Raw genomic sequence first — 20,969 nt, forward strand, 5'->3', positions numbered from 1 at the left:
CAGTCCTGTCTTGATTACAATATTTTAAAATGAAATGTCTTAGTGAAAAGGAGGAAGACAGGGATTATGATTCAGAGGGTTATAATCTCTAAACTCTGCTCTTTTAGGTGAGGTGGGGACCAAGCCTTATTGCAATGGCCATGGCAACTACAGTGCTGACACCTGTGGTTGCATTTGCGAGCCTGGCTGGAAGGGACACAACTGCACAGAGTCTGAATGCCCCAACAACTGCCAGGACCAAGGTCGCTGCGTGGATGGGAAGTGCGTCTGCTTTGAGGGCTTTGGCAGGGACGACTGTTCACTCAAGGTTTGCAAAGTGGACTGCGGTGGGAACGGACAATGTATTGGTGGGGTCTGTGTCTGTGCCAAGGGTTACACTGGAGAGGACTGTTCTCAGACAGACTGCCTGAACAACTGTCTAAGCCGTGGAAAGTGTGTGGATGGGGAGTGTGTGTGTGAAGAGCCCTGGACGGGCTACGACTGCTCCGAACTCATCTGCCCCAACGACTGCTACGACCGCGGCCGCTGCGTCAATGGAACCTGCTACTGCGAAGAAGGATTCACCGGGGTGGACTGTGTGGAGAAAACCTGCCCAAGTGACTGCCTGGGAAATGGTTTCTGTGTGGACGGCCAGTGTGTCTGCAGCGCTGGCTACACTGGAGAGGACTGCTCCAAGCTCACCTGCCCCAGTGACTGCAACGATAGAGGTGTCTGCTTCAACGGCATGTGTATCTGCAATGCTGGCTACCAAGGAGAGGATTGTAGCCAGCTGGCTTGTCCCAACAACTGCCACAACAGGGGACAGTGTGTCAACAGACAATGCGTCTGCAATGTAGGCTACCAGGGAGAGGACTGCTCTGAGCTCTCCTGCCCCAACAACTGCCAGGACCAAGGTCGCTGTGTCGATGGGAAGTGCATCTGCTTTGAGGGCTTTGGCAGGGATGACTGTTCACTCAAGGTTTGCAAAGTGGACTGTGGTGGGAACGGACAATGTATTGGTGGGGTCTGTGTCTGTGCCAACGGTCACACTGGAGAGGACTGTTCTCAGACAGACTGCCTGAACAACTGCCTAAGCCGTGGAAAGTGTGTGGACGGGGAGTGTGTGTGTGAAGAGCCCTGGACGGGCTACGACTGCTCCGAACTCATCTGCCCCAACGACTGCTACGACCGCGGCCGCTGCGTCAATGGAACCTGCTACTGCGAAGAAGGATTCACCGGGGTGGACTGTGTGGAGAAAACCTGCCCAAGTGACTGCCTGGGAAATGGTTTCTGTGTGGACGGCCAGTGTGTCTGCAGCGCTGGCTACACTGGAGAGGACTGCTCCAAGCTCACCTGCCCCAGTGACTGCAACGATAGAGGTGTCTGCTTCAACGGCATGTGTATCTGCAATACTGGCTACCAAGGAGAGGATTGTAGCCAGCTGGCTTGCCCCAACAACTGCCACAACAGGGGACAGTGTGTCAACGGGCAGTGCGTCTGCAATGTAGGCTACCAGGGAGAGGACTGCTCTGAGCTCTCCTGCCCCAACAACTGCCTCAACCGGGGCCGCTGTGTCAACGGACAGTGTGTGTGCGATGAAGGGTTCGGTGGTGAGGACTGCAGCATCAAGATCTGCCCCTCAGACTGCTATGGCAGTGGAGATTGTGTGGATGGCCGGTGTGTCTGCTATGCTGGCTTCACCGGTGAGGACTGCAGCGAGCTGAGCTGCCCCAACAACTGCCTGAACCGCGGACGCTGCGTTGACGGGCAGTGCGTCTGCGACGAGGGCTTCACAGGGGAAGACTGCACTGAGAAGCACTGTCCCAATGACTGCCTGGACAGGGGATACTGCGTGGATGGCAAATGTGTCTGCCTGGAGGGCTATGCGGGTGTCGACTGCTCTGAACTCACCTGCCCTGATAATTGCAACAACAGGGGGCACTGTGTTAATGGGAAGTGCATGTGTGAGGAGCGATACATGGGAGACAACTGTGGAGAGCTGAGCTGCCTCAACAACTGCCAGGACATGGGCCGCTGTGTGAATGGACAATGTCTCTGTGATGAGGGATACATCGGAGAAGACTGCTCAGAAGGTAAGAATGGTTTCTATCAACTGAGAAAAATAAACCATGTATGGATAATTGAGTTCAGTTCATTTCACTAATTGTTCTGTTTGATATTCCTTGTGCTTGCTGAATGACACATTAAATCCAAAACTTAATCAAATCTCAAAATAATAAGAAACTATTTTCATTATTTTGAAAGAGATTGAGAAAAGGATTAAAAGTTCCATTATGATTTCCTCTGATTCCAAAAGCTGTGCATTTAAGTCTCTATCTCTGTCTTAAAGATCTTTGGCAGTCCAGACCACTGCCAGATGTAAGTCTGGGGAATGCATTTTCTTTGTGTAGAGGACTGTTAGTGGATGAGGGCATAGGAAACCAAGTGTCTGAGACAATAGAAAGGTCAGACTATTTCCTGTCTCTCTCTTTTTCTTTCTTTCTCGCTCTCTCTAGTTTCACCTCCAAAGGACCTGACTGTAACAGAGGTCACCACCGAGACAGTGGATCTGACCTGGAACAATGAGATGCTGGTGACAGAGTATCTGATTGCATATGTGCCCACTAGTCCTGGGGGTCTGTACCAGGAGTTCAGAGTGCCCGGAGACAAGACTGCTGCCACAGTCAGCGAGCTGGAGCCCGGCATCGAGTACCTGATCAACGTCTATGCCATCCTCAGCAACAAGAAGAGCATCCCAATCAGTGCCAGGGTGGCCACAAGTAGGTCATACCTTCTTAATGGAGCTCAGATCTGAAGACTTCGCTGAGCAGCCTGCGTTCATGGGAATGCGGTCCTCTTTAGACTGTCAGGAAAATACCATTTGCACATATTAACCATAATCAAAATGCTGTCCGGTACAGTGGAGAAACTTTCACAGCACAATGTTAACACAAGGCTTTCCTTTTAGAATAGGTGATAAAATAAATAAAATAAAAACTACATTTCATTGATGCTTCACAACGTTTAAAACCCAACACTGTCTCAACATACAACATTTTGGGATCAGGCATAATATATTCCTTTGTCTCACTCTGTCCTGTCAGATCTACCGGAGCCAGACGGCTTGAAGTTCAAATCGGTGAGGGACACCTCGGTAGAGGTGTTGTGGGATCAGCTGGACATTCCCTTTGATGCCTGGGAGCTCTATGTCCGTAACACGGTCAGTCTGTCCTTCTCTCTCTGGCAATTTATCCATCTCTATGCAAGCGATCCCTGCTAGGTCTTGCCTAGGATTTTCCTAAACCTCAGGGACAAGACAACAGATATGCACAAGCTGCTCTTTTAGTGAGATCTTGGCATGCTTGGCTAGTTATCGTGTCCAGCAAAGTAGCAATAGCTATCAGGGTCGAGGTCAGTTCAGTTTTCAATTCAGCAAACTCAGAATAACAAAGTCAAAAAATGTAACACACACAACAAACCACACATTTCCATCACACCACCAAAGTGTGCTGTACTTTACACATTACACAATGATGTTGATGTGAACCGGTACATGGAAAATAACAAATCACAAATCTGCTTAGCTGCAAAGGTCTGTGTAACCATAAACCCCTTCTTATTGTCCATGAGTACATTTTTACAAAGGTCTGTGTAACCATAAAGCCCTTCTTATTGTCCATGAGTACATTTTTACAAAGGTCTGTGTAACCATAAAGCCCTTCTTATTGTCCATGAGTACATTTTTACGAAGGTCTGTGTAACCATAAAGCCCTTCTTATTGTCCATGAGTACATTTTTACAAAGGTCTGTGTAACCATAAAGCCCTTCTTATTGTCCATGAGTACATTTTTACAAAGGTCTGTGCAACCATAAAGCCCTTCTTATTGTCCATGAGTACATTTTTACAAAGGTCTGTGTAACCATAAAGCCCTTCTTATTGTCCATGAGTACATTTTTACGAAGGGCTGTGTAACCATAAAGCCCTTATTATTGTCCATGACTACATTTTTACGAAGGTCTGTGCAACCATAAAGCCCTTCTTATTGTCCATGAGTACATTTTTACAAAGGTCTGTGCAACCATAAAGCCCTTCTTATTGTCCATGAGTACATTTTTACAAAGGTCTGTGCAACCATAAAGCCCTTCTTATTGTCCATGAGTACATTTTTACAAAGGTCTGTGCAACCATAAAGCCCTTCTTATTGTCCATGAGTACATTTTTACAAAGGTCTGTGCAACCATAAAGCCCTTCTTATTGTCCATGAGTAAATTTTTACAAAGGTCTGTGCAACCATAAAGCCCTTCTTATTGTCCATGAGTACATTTTTACGAAGGTCTGTGTAACCATAAAGCCCTTCTTATTGTCCATGAGTACATTTTTACGAAGGGCTGTGTAACCATAAAGCCCTTCTTATTGTCCATGAGTACATTTTTACGAAGGTCTGTGCAACCATAAAGCCCTTCTTATTGTCCATGAGTACATTTTTACAAAGGTCTGTGTAACCATAAAGCCCTTCTTATTGTCCATGAGTACATTTTTACAAAGGTCTGTGCAACCATAAAGCCCTTCTTATTGTCCATGAGTACATTTTTACAAAGGTCTGTGTAACCATAAAGCCCTTCTTATTGTCCATGAGTACATTTTTACGAAGGGCTGTGTAACCATAAAGCCCTTCTTATTGTCCATGAGTACATTTTTACGAAGGTCTGTGCAACCATAAAGCCCTTCTTATTGTCCATGAGTACATTTTTACAAAGGTCTGTGCAACCATAAAGCCCTTCTTATTGTCCATGAGTACATTTTTACAAAGGTCTGTGCAACCATAAAGCCCTTCTTATTGTCCATGAGTACATTTTTACAAAGGTCTGTGCAACCATAAAGCCCTTCTTATTGTCCATGAGTACATTTTTACAAAGGTCTGTGCAACCATAAAGCCCTTCTTATTGTCCATGAGTACATTTTTACAAAGGTCTGTGCAACCATAAAGCCCTTCTTATTGTCCATGAGTACATTTTTACGAAGGTCTGTGTAACCATAAAGCCCTTCTTATTGTCCATGAGTACATTTTTACGAAGGGCTGTGTAACCATAAAGCCCTTCTTATTGTCCATGAGTACATTTTTACGAAGGTCTGTGCAACCATAAAGCCCTTCTTATTGTCCATGAGTACATTTTTACAAAGGTCTGTGCAACCATAAAGCCCTTCTTATTGTCCATGAGTACATTTTTACAAAGGTCTGTGCAACCATAAAGCCCTTCTTATTGTCCATGAGTACATTTTTACGAAGGTCTGTGTAACCATAAAGCCCTTCTTATTGTCCATGAGTACATTTTTACGAAGGGCTGTGTAACCATAAAGCCCTTCTTATTGTCCATGAGTACATTTTTACGTAGGTCTGTGCAACCATAAAGCCCTTCTTATTGTCCATGAGTACATTTTTACAAAGGTCTGTGCAACCATAAAGCACTTCTTATTGTCCATGAGTACATTTTTACAAAGGTCTGTGCAGCCATAAAGCCCTTCTTATTGTCCATGAGTACATTTTTACAAAGGTCTGTGCAGCCATAAAGCCCTTCTTATTGTCCATGAGTACATTTTTACAAAGGTCTGTGCAGCCATAAAGCCCTTCTTATTGTCCATGAGTACATTTTTACGAAGGGCTGTGTAACCTCATTTTAACACTCCTCGTGGAGGTCTCGGGACGCCAGGACATTCTCAGTGGTGGTTATTCCTTTCACTGTCCTTAACCCATTCTCCTGTGCACTTTGGCTTTATTGCCCCCATACATAAAATGGAAGGACCTGTAATCGATGGTCAGCACTTAATCACTATCACCATGGTCCAAATGGGCTTTGTTTGCAGCATTCTTATGTGAAGCAATCAAAGACTTACGAATGATTCTGCTGCAACAATTGGTATTGTTTAAGTCAACATTAACTGTGTGAAAGATTTATTTCCTTGATCCGAAGGAAAAATTGATGTGGCTTACCTCAGACTGTTGGGTATGTAAGTAGGCTATGTATGATTCCAGAAGTAGTGTTGTTTTAAAACCATATATGTCTTTGACCTTTCAGAAAGAGGAGAATGGGAAGATCCTGACAACCCTTCCATCCTCCCAGACTATGTATGAGCAGTCAGGGCTTGGTCCTGGTCAGGAGTACGAGGTCTCAGTGGGCGTCATCAAGAACAATACCAGAGGACCTCAGTCTACTAAAATCATTACCACCAGTAAGCTTACACCACATTTTAATGTGTGTGATGTGCTTTTTCCCAGCCCGGTGTAGATCTGCATGTCCCAGCTGAGAACTTAACACTTCTGACATTGTCATGCCTTACATAAATGAATCTGGACCAGGCTACTCCCATTCATCCTGGCGACTACACATATCCCATGGGTTAGATAAGGAAAATCCTTCCACCTCACAAAACACACAAGCAGACAAAGGAACAACTGAATAGATTAATTTAACTTTCCGTCATAGTATTAGGTCTATATGGAAAAAGTGGCTAAACTCCCATTGTCGTTTTACACAGTTAAATGTAAGCATTTTTTCAGAAGTGAAATACGCTGAATTTCAGGCCAACCAACATTTTGCAATAGAGTCTTTGTATTTTTCAAGGAGCCCTGCCATAAACTCTTGATGGGGGGTTACCGTAGCAGTTCCTGCACACTGTTACTCCATACATTACGGTCAAATTCTCCTCTTAACTTATGGAAAATTAATTTCTTTCTAGCATGAACTACCAACTTGTGCATGGAAAATTTGTTTAATTTACAATTCCTCAATGACGGATGGACCCTGTAAATATCTTCTCCTTTTGACTCCTGCATAACGTATTTGCAGGCTTAAGATCAGCACCGTTTTCAGGAATAATGAATAATAGAGTTGGTGATTTAGGCTATATGAACCTATATGGCCTATATCACACACTGATGTCACCACAGCACAGAATTTCGCAATTTCTACTGTGAAAATAAGTACAGGAACTTACCAAAGGTCCGATCAGAACACAGAACAGTGACATCACAACCAAACAGTCAGAGGAACCAAACTTAATGATATTTGTCATGCCATAATTATAACATGTTGTGCCGGTCTTTAAATGTATTTAAAATATGTGTTCTTGTGTCTTTTGCCCTAAGTGATCACTTAAAAATGCATGGGATCATTGTCCATAACAAAGAGAACATAACAGCCTGTGCACAGATCGGTCATCCTCCTTGTGTCTTTCTCCCCCAGGGATTGATGGCCCCAGACAGGTAGAGGTTCGTGATGTGACGGACTGCTCAGGCTTGGTCACCTGGTTCCAGCCCGTGGCTCAGGTGGACGGTGTCACCGTGTCCTACGGCCCCAGCTCCCACCCCACAGAGAGGACCAGCGTGGACCTATCCACCTCAGACAAACAGTACAGCATTGACAGCCTCAGCCCAGACACTGAGTACCAGGTGTCCCTGATCTCTAGGAGGGGAGACTACACCAGTGAGCCAGTCTCTGAGATATTCACCACAGGTAGGGGCATGATTATATCCAATCCTGATAAGCGCACTCCTGATAAGTGTAAACTGTGTTTGATTAAACAACATTTTTACAGTCCCAATTCCACTTCCAAGTCCATTTTTTAAAGTGTTCCTGATAACAGCATGATTTGGTTTAGTGCACGCTTGGATTTGTCTAGGGTTGACTGTAAACAGTCCCTTTTATACTCCTTTCTTCTTCTTGAATTGTTACAGACCTGGACGCCCCCAAAGACCTGAAGCCCTTGGGCCAGACAGACGACAGTGTCACACTGGAGTGGATAAACAGCCGGGCAGATGTTGACAGCTACAGGGTGAAGTACAGCCCCATCTCTGGGGGTTCCCATGGCGAGGAGGTGTTCTCCCGTGGGTCAGGAGACAGCACTCAGGCCACCATCACTGGTGAGGGTTAACCATGACCAAATCCTAACATGCAATTATGTCAGTAGAAGGTTTAAGGGTTTTCGCACGTTAGGATTTGCTATGACAATCACAACACTGTTATTCTTAATGTCAATCAAATCAGGTACTGAAATCCATCTATGTTCTTCTCGATTACTGGACTGAAACTAATCATGTAGTCAAATCCATATTTGTTCTCCCCAATTATAGGAATAAAACCAGGTACAGAATACGGCATTGGTGTGACTGCCGTGAAGAACGAGAGGGAGAGCCTGCCTGCCACTACAAACGCAGCCACTGGTGAGAGCATACGTCAACACATTCTCATTGGATAGCCACTGTTCAACAGCTGTCCAAGGACCCACCACCACAGTGTCCACACACACTCTGCAGCTGTAGATTCAACTTTCAATACAAACACATCATGATCAAATCAAATCAAATGATATTAGTAACATGCGCCGAATGCAACAGGTGTATGATTTCTTACGAGCCCCTAACCAACAATGTAGTTTACAAAATATGAATAAGAATAAGAAATAAAAGTAACAAGTAGTTAAAGAGCAGCACTAAAATAACAATAGAGAGACTATACACAGGGTGTACCGGTACAGAGTCAATGTGCGGGGGCACCGGTTAGTCGAGGTAATTGAAGTAATATGTACATGTAGGTTGAGTTATTAAAGTGACTATGCATAGATCATAACAGAGAGCAGCAGCGGTGTAAAAGAGGGGGAGGGGGGGGGGGGCAATGCAAATAGTCTGGGTAGCCATTTGATTAGATGTTCAGGAGTCTCATGGCATGGGGGTAGACGCTGTTTAGAAGCCTCTTGGACCTAGAGTCGGTGCTCCAGAAGAGAGAACCGTCTATAAATAGGGTGGCTGGAGTCTTTGACAATTATTGGGCCTTCCTCTGACACCACCTGGTATAGAGGTCCTGGATGGCGGGAAGCTTGGCCCCAGTGATGTACTGGGCTGTATGCACGACCCTCTGTAGTGCCTTGCGGTCGAAGGCCTAGCAGTTGCCATACCAGGCAGTGATGCAACCAGTCAGGATGCTCTCGATGGTGCAGCTGTAGAACCATTTTGAGGATCTGAAAACCCATGCCAAATGGGTTTCTGTCTCCTGAGGGGGAATAAGATTTGTCGTGCCCTCTTCACAACTGTCTTGGTGTGCTTGGAACATGTTAGTTTGTTGGTGATGTGGACACCAAGGAACTTGAAGCTCCCAACCTGCTCCACTACAGCCCCTTTGATGAGAATGGGGGTGTGTTCGGTCCTCCTTTTCCTGTAGACCACAATCATCTCCTTTGTCTTGATCATGTTGAGGGAGCGGTTGTTGTCCTGGCACCATATGGCCAGGTCTCTGACCTCCCTATAGGCTGTCTCGTCGTTGTCGGTGATCAGGACAACCACTGTTGTGTCACTGGCAAACTTAATGATGGTGTTGGAGTCATGCCTGGCCGTGCAGTCATGAGTGAGTACAGGAGGGGACTGAGCATGCACCCCTGAGGGGCCCCTGTGTTGATGTGTTGTAACCTACCCTTACCACCTGGGGGCGGCCCGTCAGGAAGTCCATGATCCAGTTGCAGAGGGAGGTGTTTAGTCAGGATGTAGGTGGTGAAAGTTAGGCAACAATTTGAGGCAATATGAGGCAAACATTGGTGATTTTGAAGGTTCTGATATTTCCACGTGGTTTGGCAAAGAAACTTGTAAAAAGAAAGTTAAAACCTCAGGAAGACATGGAGCAGATATGATAGAAGAGAATGAAATATGAAAGAACTGTGCTATCCACGTTGTAAACACTAACACTTTGTTCTGCCTTTCACTATCCTATACGTTTTACTAAAGGCTTGATCATTGCTGATTGATAACTTCACCACTTTCCCCCACAGATCTCGATGGGCCCAAGGACTTGGAAGTGAGCGAGTCCACAGAGACAAGCATGACCCTGGTGTGGAGGAGACCCAGAGCCAAGATCACCATCTACAGGCTGGTGTACATCTCCAGGGACGGTCGAAGGGAGGAGGTGGAGGTCCCTGGAACTGCCACCACCTATGTCCTGACCAACCTGACCCCCGGTATGCTGTACACCATTACCCTGGTCGCTGAGAGGGGCTCAAAGAAGAGCACACCCGTAACCCTGTCTGCATCTACAGGTGAGGGTTCAAACAAGATCTCTACAACTGACTCCACCCTCATATTGCAAGGCATAAATATGTGTGGGTGATCCGTAAAGAAAATAGTTTTAGTTCTGTTCCAGGCATGGATAAAACCATAGTATCAGGTGGCAAACATTCAACATACTGAGTGCTAAATGTAAGGATCCTTTTTCACCCGCTAACCGTTCTGAATTGCATTTTATAATCCTAAGAGAAACATAAAGGAAGATGTCTGCTCTTCTGGCTTGGGATGCAATAGCTTCACCAATCCAAACATATGTCAGAACACAAGCTCTTTCTCAGATACATACCAATATTTGACAGAAGAATGTGGAATTACTGAGGGCAACGGTCCGGAAGATGTAGGCTATAACTTACTTTAATTGGAGGGTAGAAATGGACAGCACTGCCGTCAACAGTAGCAGTGCAGTAAGACACTGAGGTTAACAGTGCAGTGAGACACTGAGGTCAACAGTGCAGTGAGACAATGAGGTTAACAGTGCAGTAAGACACAACCGCTAAAAGCTCCCTTATCTGAATTTGTGCATTTTTGTTTCTGTTGAGGCATCTTTAACATTTTAGTTAGCCCACCCGGTCCCTGAGTTTACCACTCTCATATGTTCGGAGGACAATATCATTAGCTTTGTGTCTGTTAGACGCCACAAACCCAGACCGACAGATCTCAGGGATGGGGTTGAGCTCGAGCTGGATGATCTGGCCGTCTCAGTTGTAACATCCAAAGGATTTGATTTCTGGTGGGAACCAAAGGCACATGTTGTATATGATAGTTATACTGTAGAATATAGAGACACTCTGGGATTATGGGTATTAAAAGAGGTCCATCTCTGTGGAGATGCCACCGGTTCTAGAATTTGAGGCCTGAGGGAATCCATATGGAGGAAGCAAAGATCCTTGACACTTGAAGCAGTCACAGTTACAGGTATACTGTGTCCTTTCTTTTGGTCTGCATGCCTTCAGTATGATAGATATCCTTTTGTTGTTGAAAGATCTCTCATTTTAAGTCTACCTTGGATAACAAAGTTAGGATTTGAACGAAAGATTTGCTCAAAAGTTCAAAATCAAGCCTTTTGTGTTTTGCATGATGGTATTGTAATTTTAAACTGCAATGGAGCATGGCAATTCTTTACAAAATGGCCATTTGGCTTCATTCCATTTAGTCACTTCTTGCATGCTGAGGATGGCATTCCTTAAACAGAGAGTGTTGCTTTCAAACTATGAAGAGGAATCCATGCCATTTCTATTCCATAGAAATTCAGATGAAGGGTATCACTAAAATTGGTAATAGCAAATATAGCAATGCATACCGTGACTGTAAATGCTGTAATTTGCAGGGCATCATTTTTTGAAACTTAATGTCAGCAACAATAATATGTATGGGTTGTTTAAAAACACCTTGTGAAAATAGAAAAGTTGACACCTTAGCTGAAGAGACAACGCATTAAGAAAACCCGTCTTCCCCGGAATGGCTATTTCAGTGGTCACAACCACTGTTTCCCTGCAGATCAGCATGTCATTCAGAAAAGTTGAGTAGACTACATTTGCACACCAATTTACTCCTTCATTAGCAATTTTAAAAGCAACCACTTGCTCTCTGTAGGTATATGCCAAGTTCTGAAAAATCCATCCACTTCATTGTCATTGCTTGTGCCCCCATTCACATTACATTTTCATCAACAGATGTTCATATTACTTGCGAATAATAATGTTATAGTGTACTTTGCATCTTGAACCAACTGTACAGGGCCTGCAGCAACAAGACTCTCAAATTGAACCCTATGGTGTTTGACCAGGGTCATGTTGCAATATCGACATTAGCATACCACATAGTGCTCACTGTATGTATAGACATTGGAACGCAGACATGGCCGTAGGATAACTTTGGCAGTGCATGGCTTCTTCAACTGTTTGAAGTGTACTGGGTACTGTCACTACGGTGGACTACTCTGAACCTTCAAAAATTAATGGCCCTCCTTCATGGGGCCATTAATGCATTAGCTGCTCAGTGTAAACGTACATCTCTGATGCATGTGGATGTTTATGGTCCCTGACAACAAAGGAACCTGCACAGTGCCATAGAGAGAACATGGTGATGAACACAGAATTATCACTTCCAAACCTCAATAGGAGAAAGTTAGACAAAAGGTAATGAACATTTTGTTACTGTAATCAATCATTGTGTTTGTGTGGCTATTTATGTTTCAGCTTTTACTCCACCAGTTATTTCTTCTATCCAGATCTTCTTCAAACAGGTTAACCACTCTTTTTGTTTTTCTTCTGCCCCTCTAGAGGTTACAGGTTACACTTTTAATCATTTTGGATGTACTTTGATTTAGCACCCAAGTCTACCTCAACCTGATGTAGTCGCTCTGAATGTCAAAAGTGCTCAGACGACACAGCCTCCTGACACAGGAGCTGTTCATCCAACAGTCCTTCCCCTGGCTCCTCTGATCACAGAGGGGCCTCCATCTCCATCTCTGTTCTCCACAGTGGACCTCCTCTCTGGGGCTGAACCTGAACCAGAGGGCTCCAGCTCCAGCCTGGAGATTCTAGGGGACCGCCTGGTCAACCCCAGATGAAGCCATTGATAGCTTTTTGGTGGAGGTGAATGCTCTGTCAGGGATGGCACAATTTCATGTGACCAAGGTACCATGAAGTGCCAAGATGGCCGATATAGAAGGCTTGTCCCCTGGGACACAATATTAGGTTTCATTGTATGGGAAGTTGGAGGGGGAGCAGTCTCTACCTCGTCATGCTTATGTCAATACAGGTACACATAGCAGTGATTCTTTGCTATAGACATCCATAGCCATCGGTCATCTCTCGCTCTCTCCATCCCATCCCATCCGTATTCATTTCATACATCCTCTGATTCATCCACCTGCCGTTGTATTCATGTGTTCCATGTCATCAAAACTGACTAAGAATGTTCTGCTGAAACACATCACAGTTTAATCCCTGCAATACATTGTATAGTTGATGTGAAATGTCAATATAACATACTGTATATGGGATATACAATATAATATGATGTGAAAAATCTATTTAGGATATATTTCACATATATTTAATTGACTCTACCATGATCTGTTTCTCTGCTAGAGGACCTGAGGCCTGTGGTGGCCAACCTCACAGTCTCTGACGTGACATGGGACAGCTTCAGTGTGTCCTGGACTCCCGAGGACGGGGAGTTTGAGAGCTTTGTCATTGAGGTGACAAACTTACAGGAAGGTTTAGAGAGCGAGAACCTCACCTTGTCTGGTGATGCCTTCAGCCTGGGCATTTCTGGCCTGAGTCCTAACACCTCGTATAGGATTGGCCTGTACGGGCTCCACAAGGGCTCCTTCCAGGAGCCAGTGTATACCGAAGTCACTACAGGTACCTGCGAATGGAGGTGTCCCCCAGGGTTCTGTCCTTATCGCTCTTTCTTTCTTACTTCTTTATCTTTCTTCCCTGTGCCTTTTGACCAGTTTTTATCTATTCCAGTTGGGATCTGCGGTGAGCCACACACACACACACACACACACACACACACACACACACACACACACACACACACACACACACACACACACACACACACACACACACACACACACACACACACACACACACACACACACACACACACACCTCTGCCTGTTTCCTTTCACACTTAAGCATTCACAGCTCTGTACCTAGCAAGCAAGCGATATCCCTGACACAACCCCCTTCAATTTAGCTTTTTATCACCAATGACAATGCTCCATTCTACCAACACCATGCCATGTGCCCTTCTTACCCTCCGGTCACTGTGTCAGTCTTGTCACCACAGGGCAGGGTACTGGGCATCACCCACACAAACTCTTTAACCAAAACAGGCAAGCTGCCCGCAAGTTACCAACCTGACCCTGTCTCTCCTTGCCCCATCCTCACATTTCATGCATGAAGCCCTCCCCTCCTCCCATTAGATGTATTGTGGTGAGTTTTGATGTGCTGCAATAAATGCAAAAGAAAAACAACCAACATCCCACCCCTCCACCTTAAACAGCGTCCATTCATCCTTATACCACCAACATCCCACCCCTCCACCTTAAACAGCGTCCATTCATCCTTATACCACCAACATCCCACCCCTCCACCTTAAACAGCGTCCATTCATCCTTATACCACCAACATCCCACCCCTCCACCTTAAACAGCGTCCATTCATCCTTATACCACCAACATCCCACCCCTCCACCTTAAACAGCGTCCATTCATCCTTATACCACCAACATCCCACCCCTCCACCTTAAACAGCGTCCATTCATCCTTATACCACCAACATCCCACCCCTCCACCTTAAACAGCGTCCATTCATCCTTGTACCACCAACATCCCACCCCTCCACCTTAAACAGCGTCCATTCATCCTTATACCATCAACATCCCACCCCTCCACCTTAAACAGCATCCATTCATCCTTATACCATCAACATCCCCAATCTTCATAGACATAGATAGCTCATTTGCCTGCTGGAGTCATGCCTTAACTGAGTGGACAGAGCGGCTGAGTAACCTGGGACATTTTGGTCACTCAGTTAAGGCATGACTCCAACAGGCAAATTAGCTATCAAGGTTAATGCTACGAGGCGATAGTCATTTAGACAGGTTACCTTCGCATTCTTGGTAACACAGGGACTTTGGTGGTCTGGTTGAAACATGAAGGTATTACAGACGGGGTCAGGGAGGGGTTGAAAATATCAGTGTCACTTGCCAGTTGGTCAGCACATGCTCTGAGTACGTGTCCTGGTAATCAGTCTAGCCCTGCAGCCTTGTGAATATTAACCTGTTTATAGGTCTTACTCACATCGGCTATGGAGAGTGTGATCATACAATCGTCCAGAACGGCTGGTGCTCTTATGCATGGTTCAGTGTTGCTTGCCTCAAAGAGAGCATAAAAGGCATTAAGCTCGTCTGGTAGGCTTATGTCACTGGGCACCTCACAGCTAGGTTTCCCTTAATACTCCGTGATAGTTTGCAAGCCCTGACACATCTGACAAGCATGAGAGCCAGTATAGTAGGATTCAATCTTTGTCCTGTCATGATGCTTTGTGTTTGATGGTTTGTCAGAGGGCGTAGATGGATTTCATATAAGCATCTGGATTAGTGTCCCAATCCTTGAAAGTGGCAGCTCTAGCCTTTAGCTCAGTGCAGATGTTGATTGCAATCCATGGCATCTGGTTGTGATATGTATGTACGGTCACTATGGGGACGTCGTCGTTGATGCACTTATTAATGAAGCCGGTGATTGCTGTGGTAAACTCCTCAATGCCATCGAATGAATCGCGGGTCATATTCAAGTCTATGCTAGTGAAACAGTCCTGTGGTTTTAGCATCCACTTCATTGGACCACTTCTGTATTGAGCACTTGTACCTCCTGCTTAAGTTTTTGCTTGTAAGCAGGAATCAGGAGTCTAGAGTTATGGTCAGAATTGACAAATGGAGGGTGAGGGAGAGTTTTGTATGTGTTTCTATGTGTGGAGTAAAGGTGATCTAGAGTTTTTTCACCTCTAGTTCCACAGGTGACATGCTGTTATAAATGAGGTAAGACAGATTTTAGTTTGCCTGCATTAAAGTCCCCGGCCACTAGGAGTGCCGCTTCTGGATGAGCATTTTCTTGTTTGCTTATGGCTTTATACAGCTCATTGAGTGCAATCTTAGTGCCAGCATAGGTTTGTGGTGGTAAATAGACAACTATGAAAAATATAGATGAAAACTATTTTGGTAAATAGAATGGACAACAGCTTATCAAGAGGTATTCTTACTCGGGCGAGCAGAACCTCAAGACTTCCTTAATATTATAGATTGTGCATCAGCTGTTGTGAACAAAAAGCTGCCGTTCTGTTCTGCCGATTAAACATTCAGTACAAATAAAGTTAAGATCATTGCAAAAATATATATAAATAGCACAATTGGTCAGGAGGCGTAAAACCAAAAATGTCAACAACAAAAAAATTATCCAAATCCTGTCATGGCGAGCTAGTGGGCTTGCCGGCTTTTGTTCCAGTCCAGCACGAAGTACAGGTGAATATTTAATTATTTGAAACTGATGTGTTAGTGCTGTACTGGAACAAAACCCTACATTATAACAAAACAAAACATTACATTATTTGGATCGTCATTCTTCACCACATCCCCCAAAAGCTTGCCTGTTGTATTGTCAAAATGAAAATGTTCATGTAATACATTTTTCAAGATATTCAAAGGCTATAGAGAATGGCAGGTGGGAGTCAAGTGCCATGTGAAATTGCACTTGTTATTCTCATATCTTTGATATACAAAATAATCTACAATCTGTTTTCCTCACCTTAAATAGATAATTGAGTATGTTATAGCCAACAGCGTGACATTATAGGCATATTGTATTGCACATTTGAGCTTATTTGGAAATCCAATAACTGTTTCTCCCTTTAGTGAGCGAATAAGTGGTTGGAAATCTGTATGTATCTTACTTAACATCTGAGACTTTGTCCATCTCCTGGACTGGCACTGAGGGAGAGTTTGCCGGTTATGTCCTGGATATGATTGATTCTAACTGGTTGAGGAAGCCAGATGAATATAGCATTTCCCAGAATGCAATGTCCCATGTCATCACCGGGCTAAGGCCCAGTACTGACTATATACAGTTGAAGTCGGAAGTTTACATACACCTTAGCCAAATACATTTAAACTCAGTTTTTCACAATTCCTGACATTTAATCCTAATAAAAATTCCCTGTCTTAGGTCAGAATAATAGTAGAGAGAATGATTTATTTCAGCTTTTATTTCTTTCATCACAGTCCCAGTGGGTCAGAAGTTTACATGCACTCAATTAGTATTTGGTAGCATTGCCTTTACATTGTTTAACTTGGGTCAAACGTTTCGGGTAGCCTTCCACAAGCTTCCCACAATAAGTTGGGTGAATGTTGGCCCATTCCTCCTGACAGAGCTGGTGTAACTGAGTCAGGTTTGGAGGCCTCCTTGCTCACACATGCATTTTTAGTTTATACATTTATTTAAATTTGCATCGGGCCGCTTCTGGGGGGATTCTGGTAAGATGCCGGCAAAGTCGGCTGAATTCCGGTAGACGGAAATGGCCCGATGTAGTCCGGCCGATACTGGGCAGTCATTCATTTTGATTACGGGTTGAGTCCGACACCCGTTTCTGGGCCGAATTAGTCAGTTCCGGCCCCCCAGAAGAGGGCCGCTTCTAGGCCAATTCCCCATTGCTAGCTAGGATGCGATAAACCAGTGGGGGGAAAGAATCTTCATTAATGTTTAACACACACAGGACAGACAAATCACTACATTGCCCTTTGCATAGAAGTTTTTTGTTGTTGTTTTTTTTTTTACCATTTTAATTGAAAACAATCATAGTACGGTACTTTTTTGTTACCCAGAAATAATTTGATATCAGATTTTAAAAAACGGCTGCATTGGACCTTTAAAACTTATTTTGAAACACTGACAAGCCCCAGTAGCAAAATAATTGATGATGACCTATGACCTCTCCAGGGACACAGCCAAGTTTAAGAGGGACTAAAATGCAAGATTTGGATACAGTGTTCCAGTGAACATTACAGAAAGGTCTGTCTGGACACATTTTCTAAACATGATATCAATCTATTACGCTATGTGCATGACTAAATTCTGCTTATTGAATTTGGGTTACCTTTGCAATCATTGCACAGTTCAACTATTCTAACCACGTCTTATCCTTCCCCTACCCAACCATAATCACCCCTCCCCCCAAAACAACTCTCACTCCCTTTAGCATCATTACCCAAAGTCGAAAACTTGACTATTTTAGAGATCACCTCATTCGGCTTCCTTGTGTCCTGGGAGCCGCCTCATCCTCGACAAAAGGAAGGGGCTCCCTCTACTGTTGGCTTCAGCCACTTTCATATAGTGCTGTCAGACAGGCTGGCTACTGGAGGCCCAGGAGTTCACTGTCCCTGGCAAGCAGAGCTTCCTGAACATCTGGGGCCTGATCACTGGCATAGCCTATGAGGTCAGGCTTACTGGGGTGTCCAGTTCTGGGCTGGTCTCCCGACCACTGACCACAGTAGCAGTGACTGGTACCACCCACAGAGGCAGCATGGCCATTGAAAATTAGAGGTTATGAGCCCCCTTCCAATTTGATCAATTTGTAGGATAAACTATAGAGATTATTTCACATGCAATTCATTCAAATACATTGAATTTGGTGCTCTGGCCACACTACACACTGTAGGCCAAATTCTGAGATACACTCAAGTAACACAAGTAACTTGAAAGAATAGTTCACCCAAATTACAAAAGGACAGACACATGGTTTTGCATTTGTGGCTCAAATCCCATCCAAGTCATGGGACCGATATTAGCATTTTTCAGACATCATGTGTGACTTTGGTGAGCTTCACAATCAATTTTAGATACTTTCGGATTATTTAGATGTGATGCGCGAAAAAAACGAATATCGGTCCCATGACTTGAATGGGATTTGTGCCACAAATGCTAAAACATTAGCATTTGCAAGCCGTGCCAGTTAAACTAAACCAAGGCATGGATTGCTGTTATACCTTGTCTATAGACTGCTTACAGGGTAAGGAAACCAGTACAGTATGACATTTTGTCATTTGGGTGCCCTATCCCTCTAGGATTTGGCCCTGTACAAAGGTGCTTCTCCATCACAGTGAGGTGTCATTGGGACAGCTTGTGGGATCGGTCACCATTCAGTTGAAGTGAAAACACAGGCGAACTTTACTTAGCCTACTGTTCTGATTCTGATGACAATTTAAGTCATTAGACTTTATTGACTTATTCAATGGGGTGATTGATTCCCAACTTGAACTTTTACTGTAGGCCTATCACAAAAACGAGTAGCCTTTCCACTGTAATCTTCTGAGAAAGGATAAGAAATGGATACCATAAATTCCTTGCTTTGGTGGAGAACCCTCAACCCAACTCACTACCTCCAACATTTCTCATCCTTTTCCAGAGTGATCTGATTACTCTTAATCTCTTCTTCATCCTCTTCCTTCTCCTTGAGGTTTTGCTTGTGTTTTCAGTTTGAAGCTTAATTGTTACAGTGAAGAAGTGCGTGGTGCTCTGCTTTTTCCTCTCTCCAAAATATGAAAACGTGTTTTTATATTTTAAACTATGTTTTTCCTCAGATTCATCATAATGTGATGCTAAACTTTACGGTGTAAAGGATGTTGTTTTCAGTCGACACATCACTGTCACATCACTAAGAATTGCTTGACATAATCAAGCAATATCTAAGTTTCACCTGTAAATATTAGACTGATAAGACATTAACAAAATGTCTTTGTTTCCAGTTGAAAACGTCAGAGGATGGTTAGGAGTTAGCTCGTAAGGTTAGGTTTTGTTAGGTACTGTTTGGCGTAGCCATGCCTCAGGGTCCAGTCTGGAGCGTGAAGTCAGGAGTTCTGCTTGTTGGCTTCGGCATAGAAACCTAGTGATGCCAAAAGTCCTGGTCTGCCCTAGAAAGCCTATGTAAATTATGATTGCCAAAACAGACTCACACATTTTTTGGGAGGCCATTTTGGGCTCTAAAATGTACTATGATCAAGTTCGATCCCCATGGTGAATTATTTAAAAGTTTGATACAAATTGAGATATTTCATTAAATAATGATCCATTCTGAGCACTACATTTGTCGTCACACGTGCTGACAGAGACCAATCACGGGCCGGCAGGCTAAGAGGAGGCTCCGGGTTGACTCTCTCAGGCAGAATGAAAACGACTACATTGACCATGATCCTTTTGTTAGTTACGGCCACTTTCATCATGATTCTTAGCAATTGTTTTGGAGCCATTCAGCCCCATTCAGCAATATGGCCCACTTCAAATTCAAATACTTCCGGCTTCATGAGCCATTGAGAGTTTTCCATAGGAATACGTAGATGACTGCAGTGCTATCACTATCTCCTGGATGTAATGTCTATGGGCATGGCAGAGAATTTTTGACCAAACTTAACTTAGCGATACTTCCTTAATACCTAAATTTTCAAAACGTCCACGTCTAGTTGAAGGGGGTTCGTTTGAATTAAGAAAATAAAAAAATTGTGCTAAACGCAAAAAAAAAACAGAACAGCCAGAGGGATTACAGAAATAAATAACAAAAAAAATGCATACGTTTTAAATATTCTAAACCGTTTAAAAATCAGAAAAAAAGTGTTTTTTCTTCAGAAATTTTGATAAAATAAAGAGATTTACAGCATACTGGTGTTCGATTGTGGAATCAGTGTAGTAAAATAAAATGTCAAACTTTAGATATTTCAATGGTTGTATCCATTGTGTTGCCAAGATCAGTCCAGAACACCTCACAATTTAAACAATTGCAAAATAAATGTTCAATAGATTCAGTTTCTAGTTCACAAAAACTGAATGAACTGGTAAAATCAGGTATATATTTAGAAATCAAGCTATTACATGGATAGAATCTATGGATAATCTTCAAGGAGATCTCCTTTACCTTATTCGTCACTATAAATTTGAGTGGAGTAAGCCAAGCCAGTCCACATTAAATGATGAAGCCCAACAAAATATAGCAGAAGAAATAGAATTCCTGTAGAAAATATCCCTTAATAAAACGATTGTTGAATTTCTTATCCTGTATACCTATGCTGTTCACCTGGATTTTGCTTACAGTAGCAGATGTTCCAGAATAGCCTTAGCCAAATACATTAAGACTCAGCTTAACTTGGGTCGAATATTTTGTGTAGCCTTCCACAAGGTTCCCACAATAAGTTGGGTGAATTTTGGCCCATTCCTCCTGACAGAGCTGGTGTAACTGAGTCATGTTTGTAGGCCTCCTTGCTCACACGCTTTTTCAGTTCTGCACCACAAATTTTCTACAGGATTGAGCTCAGGGCTTTGTAATG

General features: G+C 43.7%; 1 protein-coding gene across 3 annotated transcripts in view; it reads left to right on the forward strand.

Annotated features, from left to right (window-relative positions):
* The window catches only part of LOC110509691 (tenascin), a 107,597-nt gene that overhangs the window by 73,201 nt on the left and 13,427 nt on the right, over positions 1-20,969 (forward strand). For 2 of the 3 annotated variants that reach the window (XM_036967369.1, XM_036967370.1), the window contains 9 exons: positions 108-2,072; positions 2,496-2,759; positions 3,084-3,199; positions 6,055-6,208; positions 7,222-7,491; positions 7,713-7,898; positions 8,109-8,198; positions 9,794-10,057; positions 13,181-13,456. In XM_036967369.1, coding sequence (XP_036823264.1) covers positions 108-2,072; positions 2,496-2,759; positions 3,084-3,199; positions 6,055-6,208; positions 7,222-7,491; positions 7,713-7,898; positions 8,109-8,198; positions 9,794-10,057; positions 13,181-13,456 — 3,585 coding nt within the window. The remainder of the gene's footprint in view (positions 1-107; positions 2,073-2,495; positions 2,760-3,083; positions 3,200-6,054; positions 6,209-7,221; positions 7,492-7,712; positions 7,899-8,108; positions 8,199-9,793; positions 10,058-13,180; positions 13,457-20,969) is intronic. The other variant, XM_036967371.1, reaches the window with a different exon arrangement.

This window comes from Oncorhynchus mykiss, chromosome Y (genome assembly GCF_013265735.2).
Source record: "Oncorhynchus mykiss isolate Arlee chromosome Y, USDA_OmykA_1.1, whole genome shotgun sequence".
NCBI classification, from domain to species: Eukaryota; Metazoa; Chordata; class Actinopteri; order Salmoniformes; family Salmonidae; genus Oncorhynchus; species Oncorhynchus mykiss.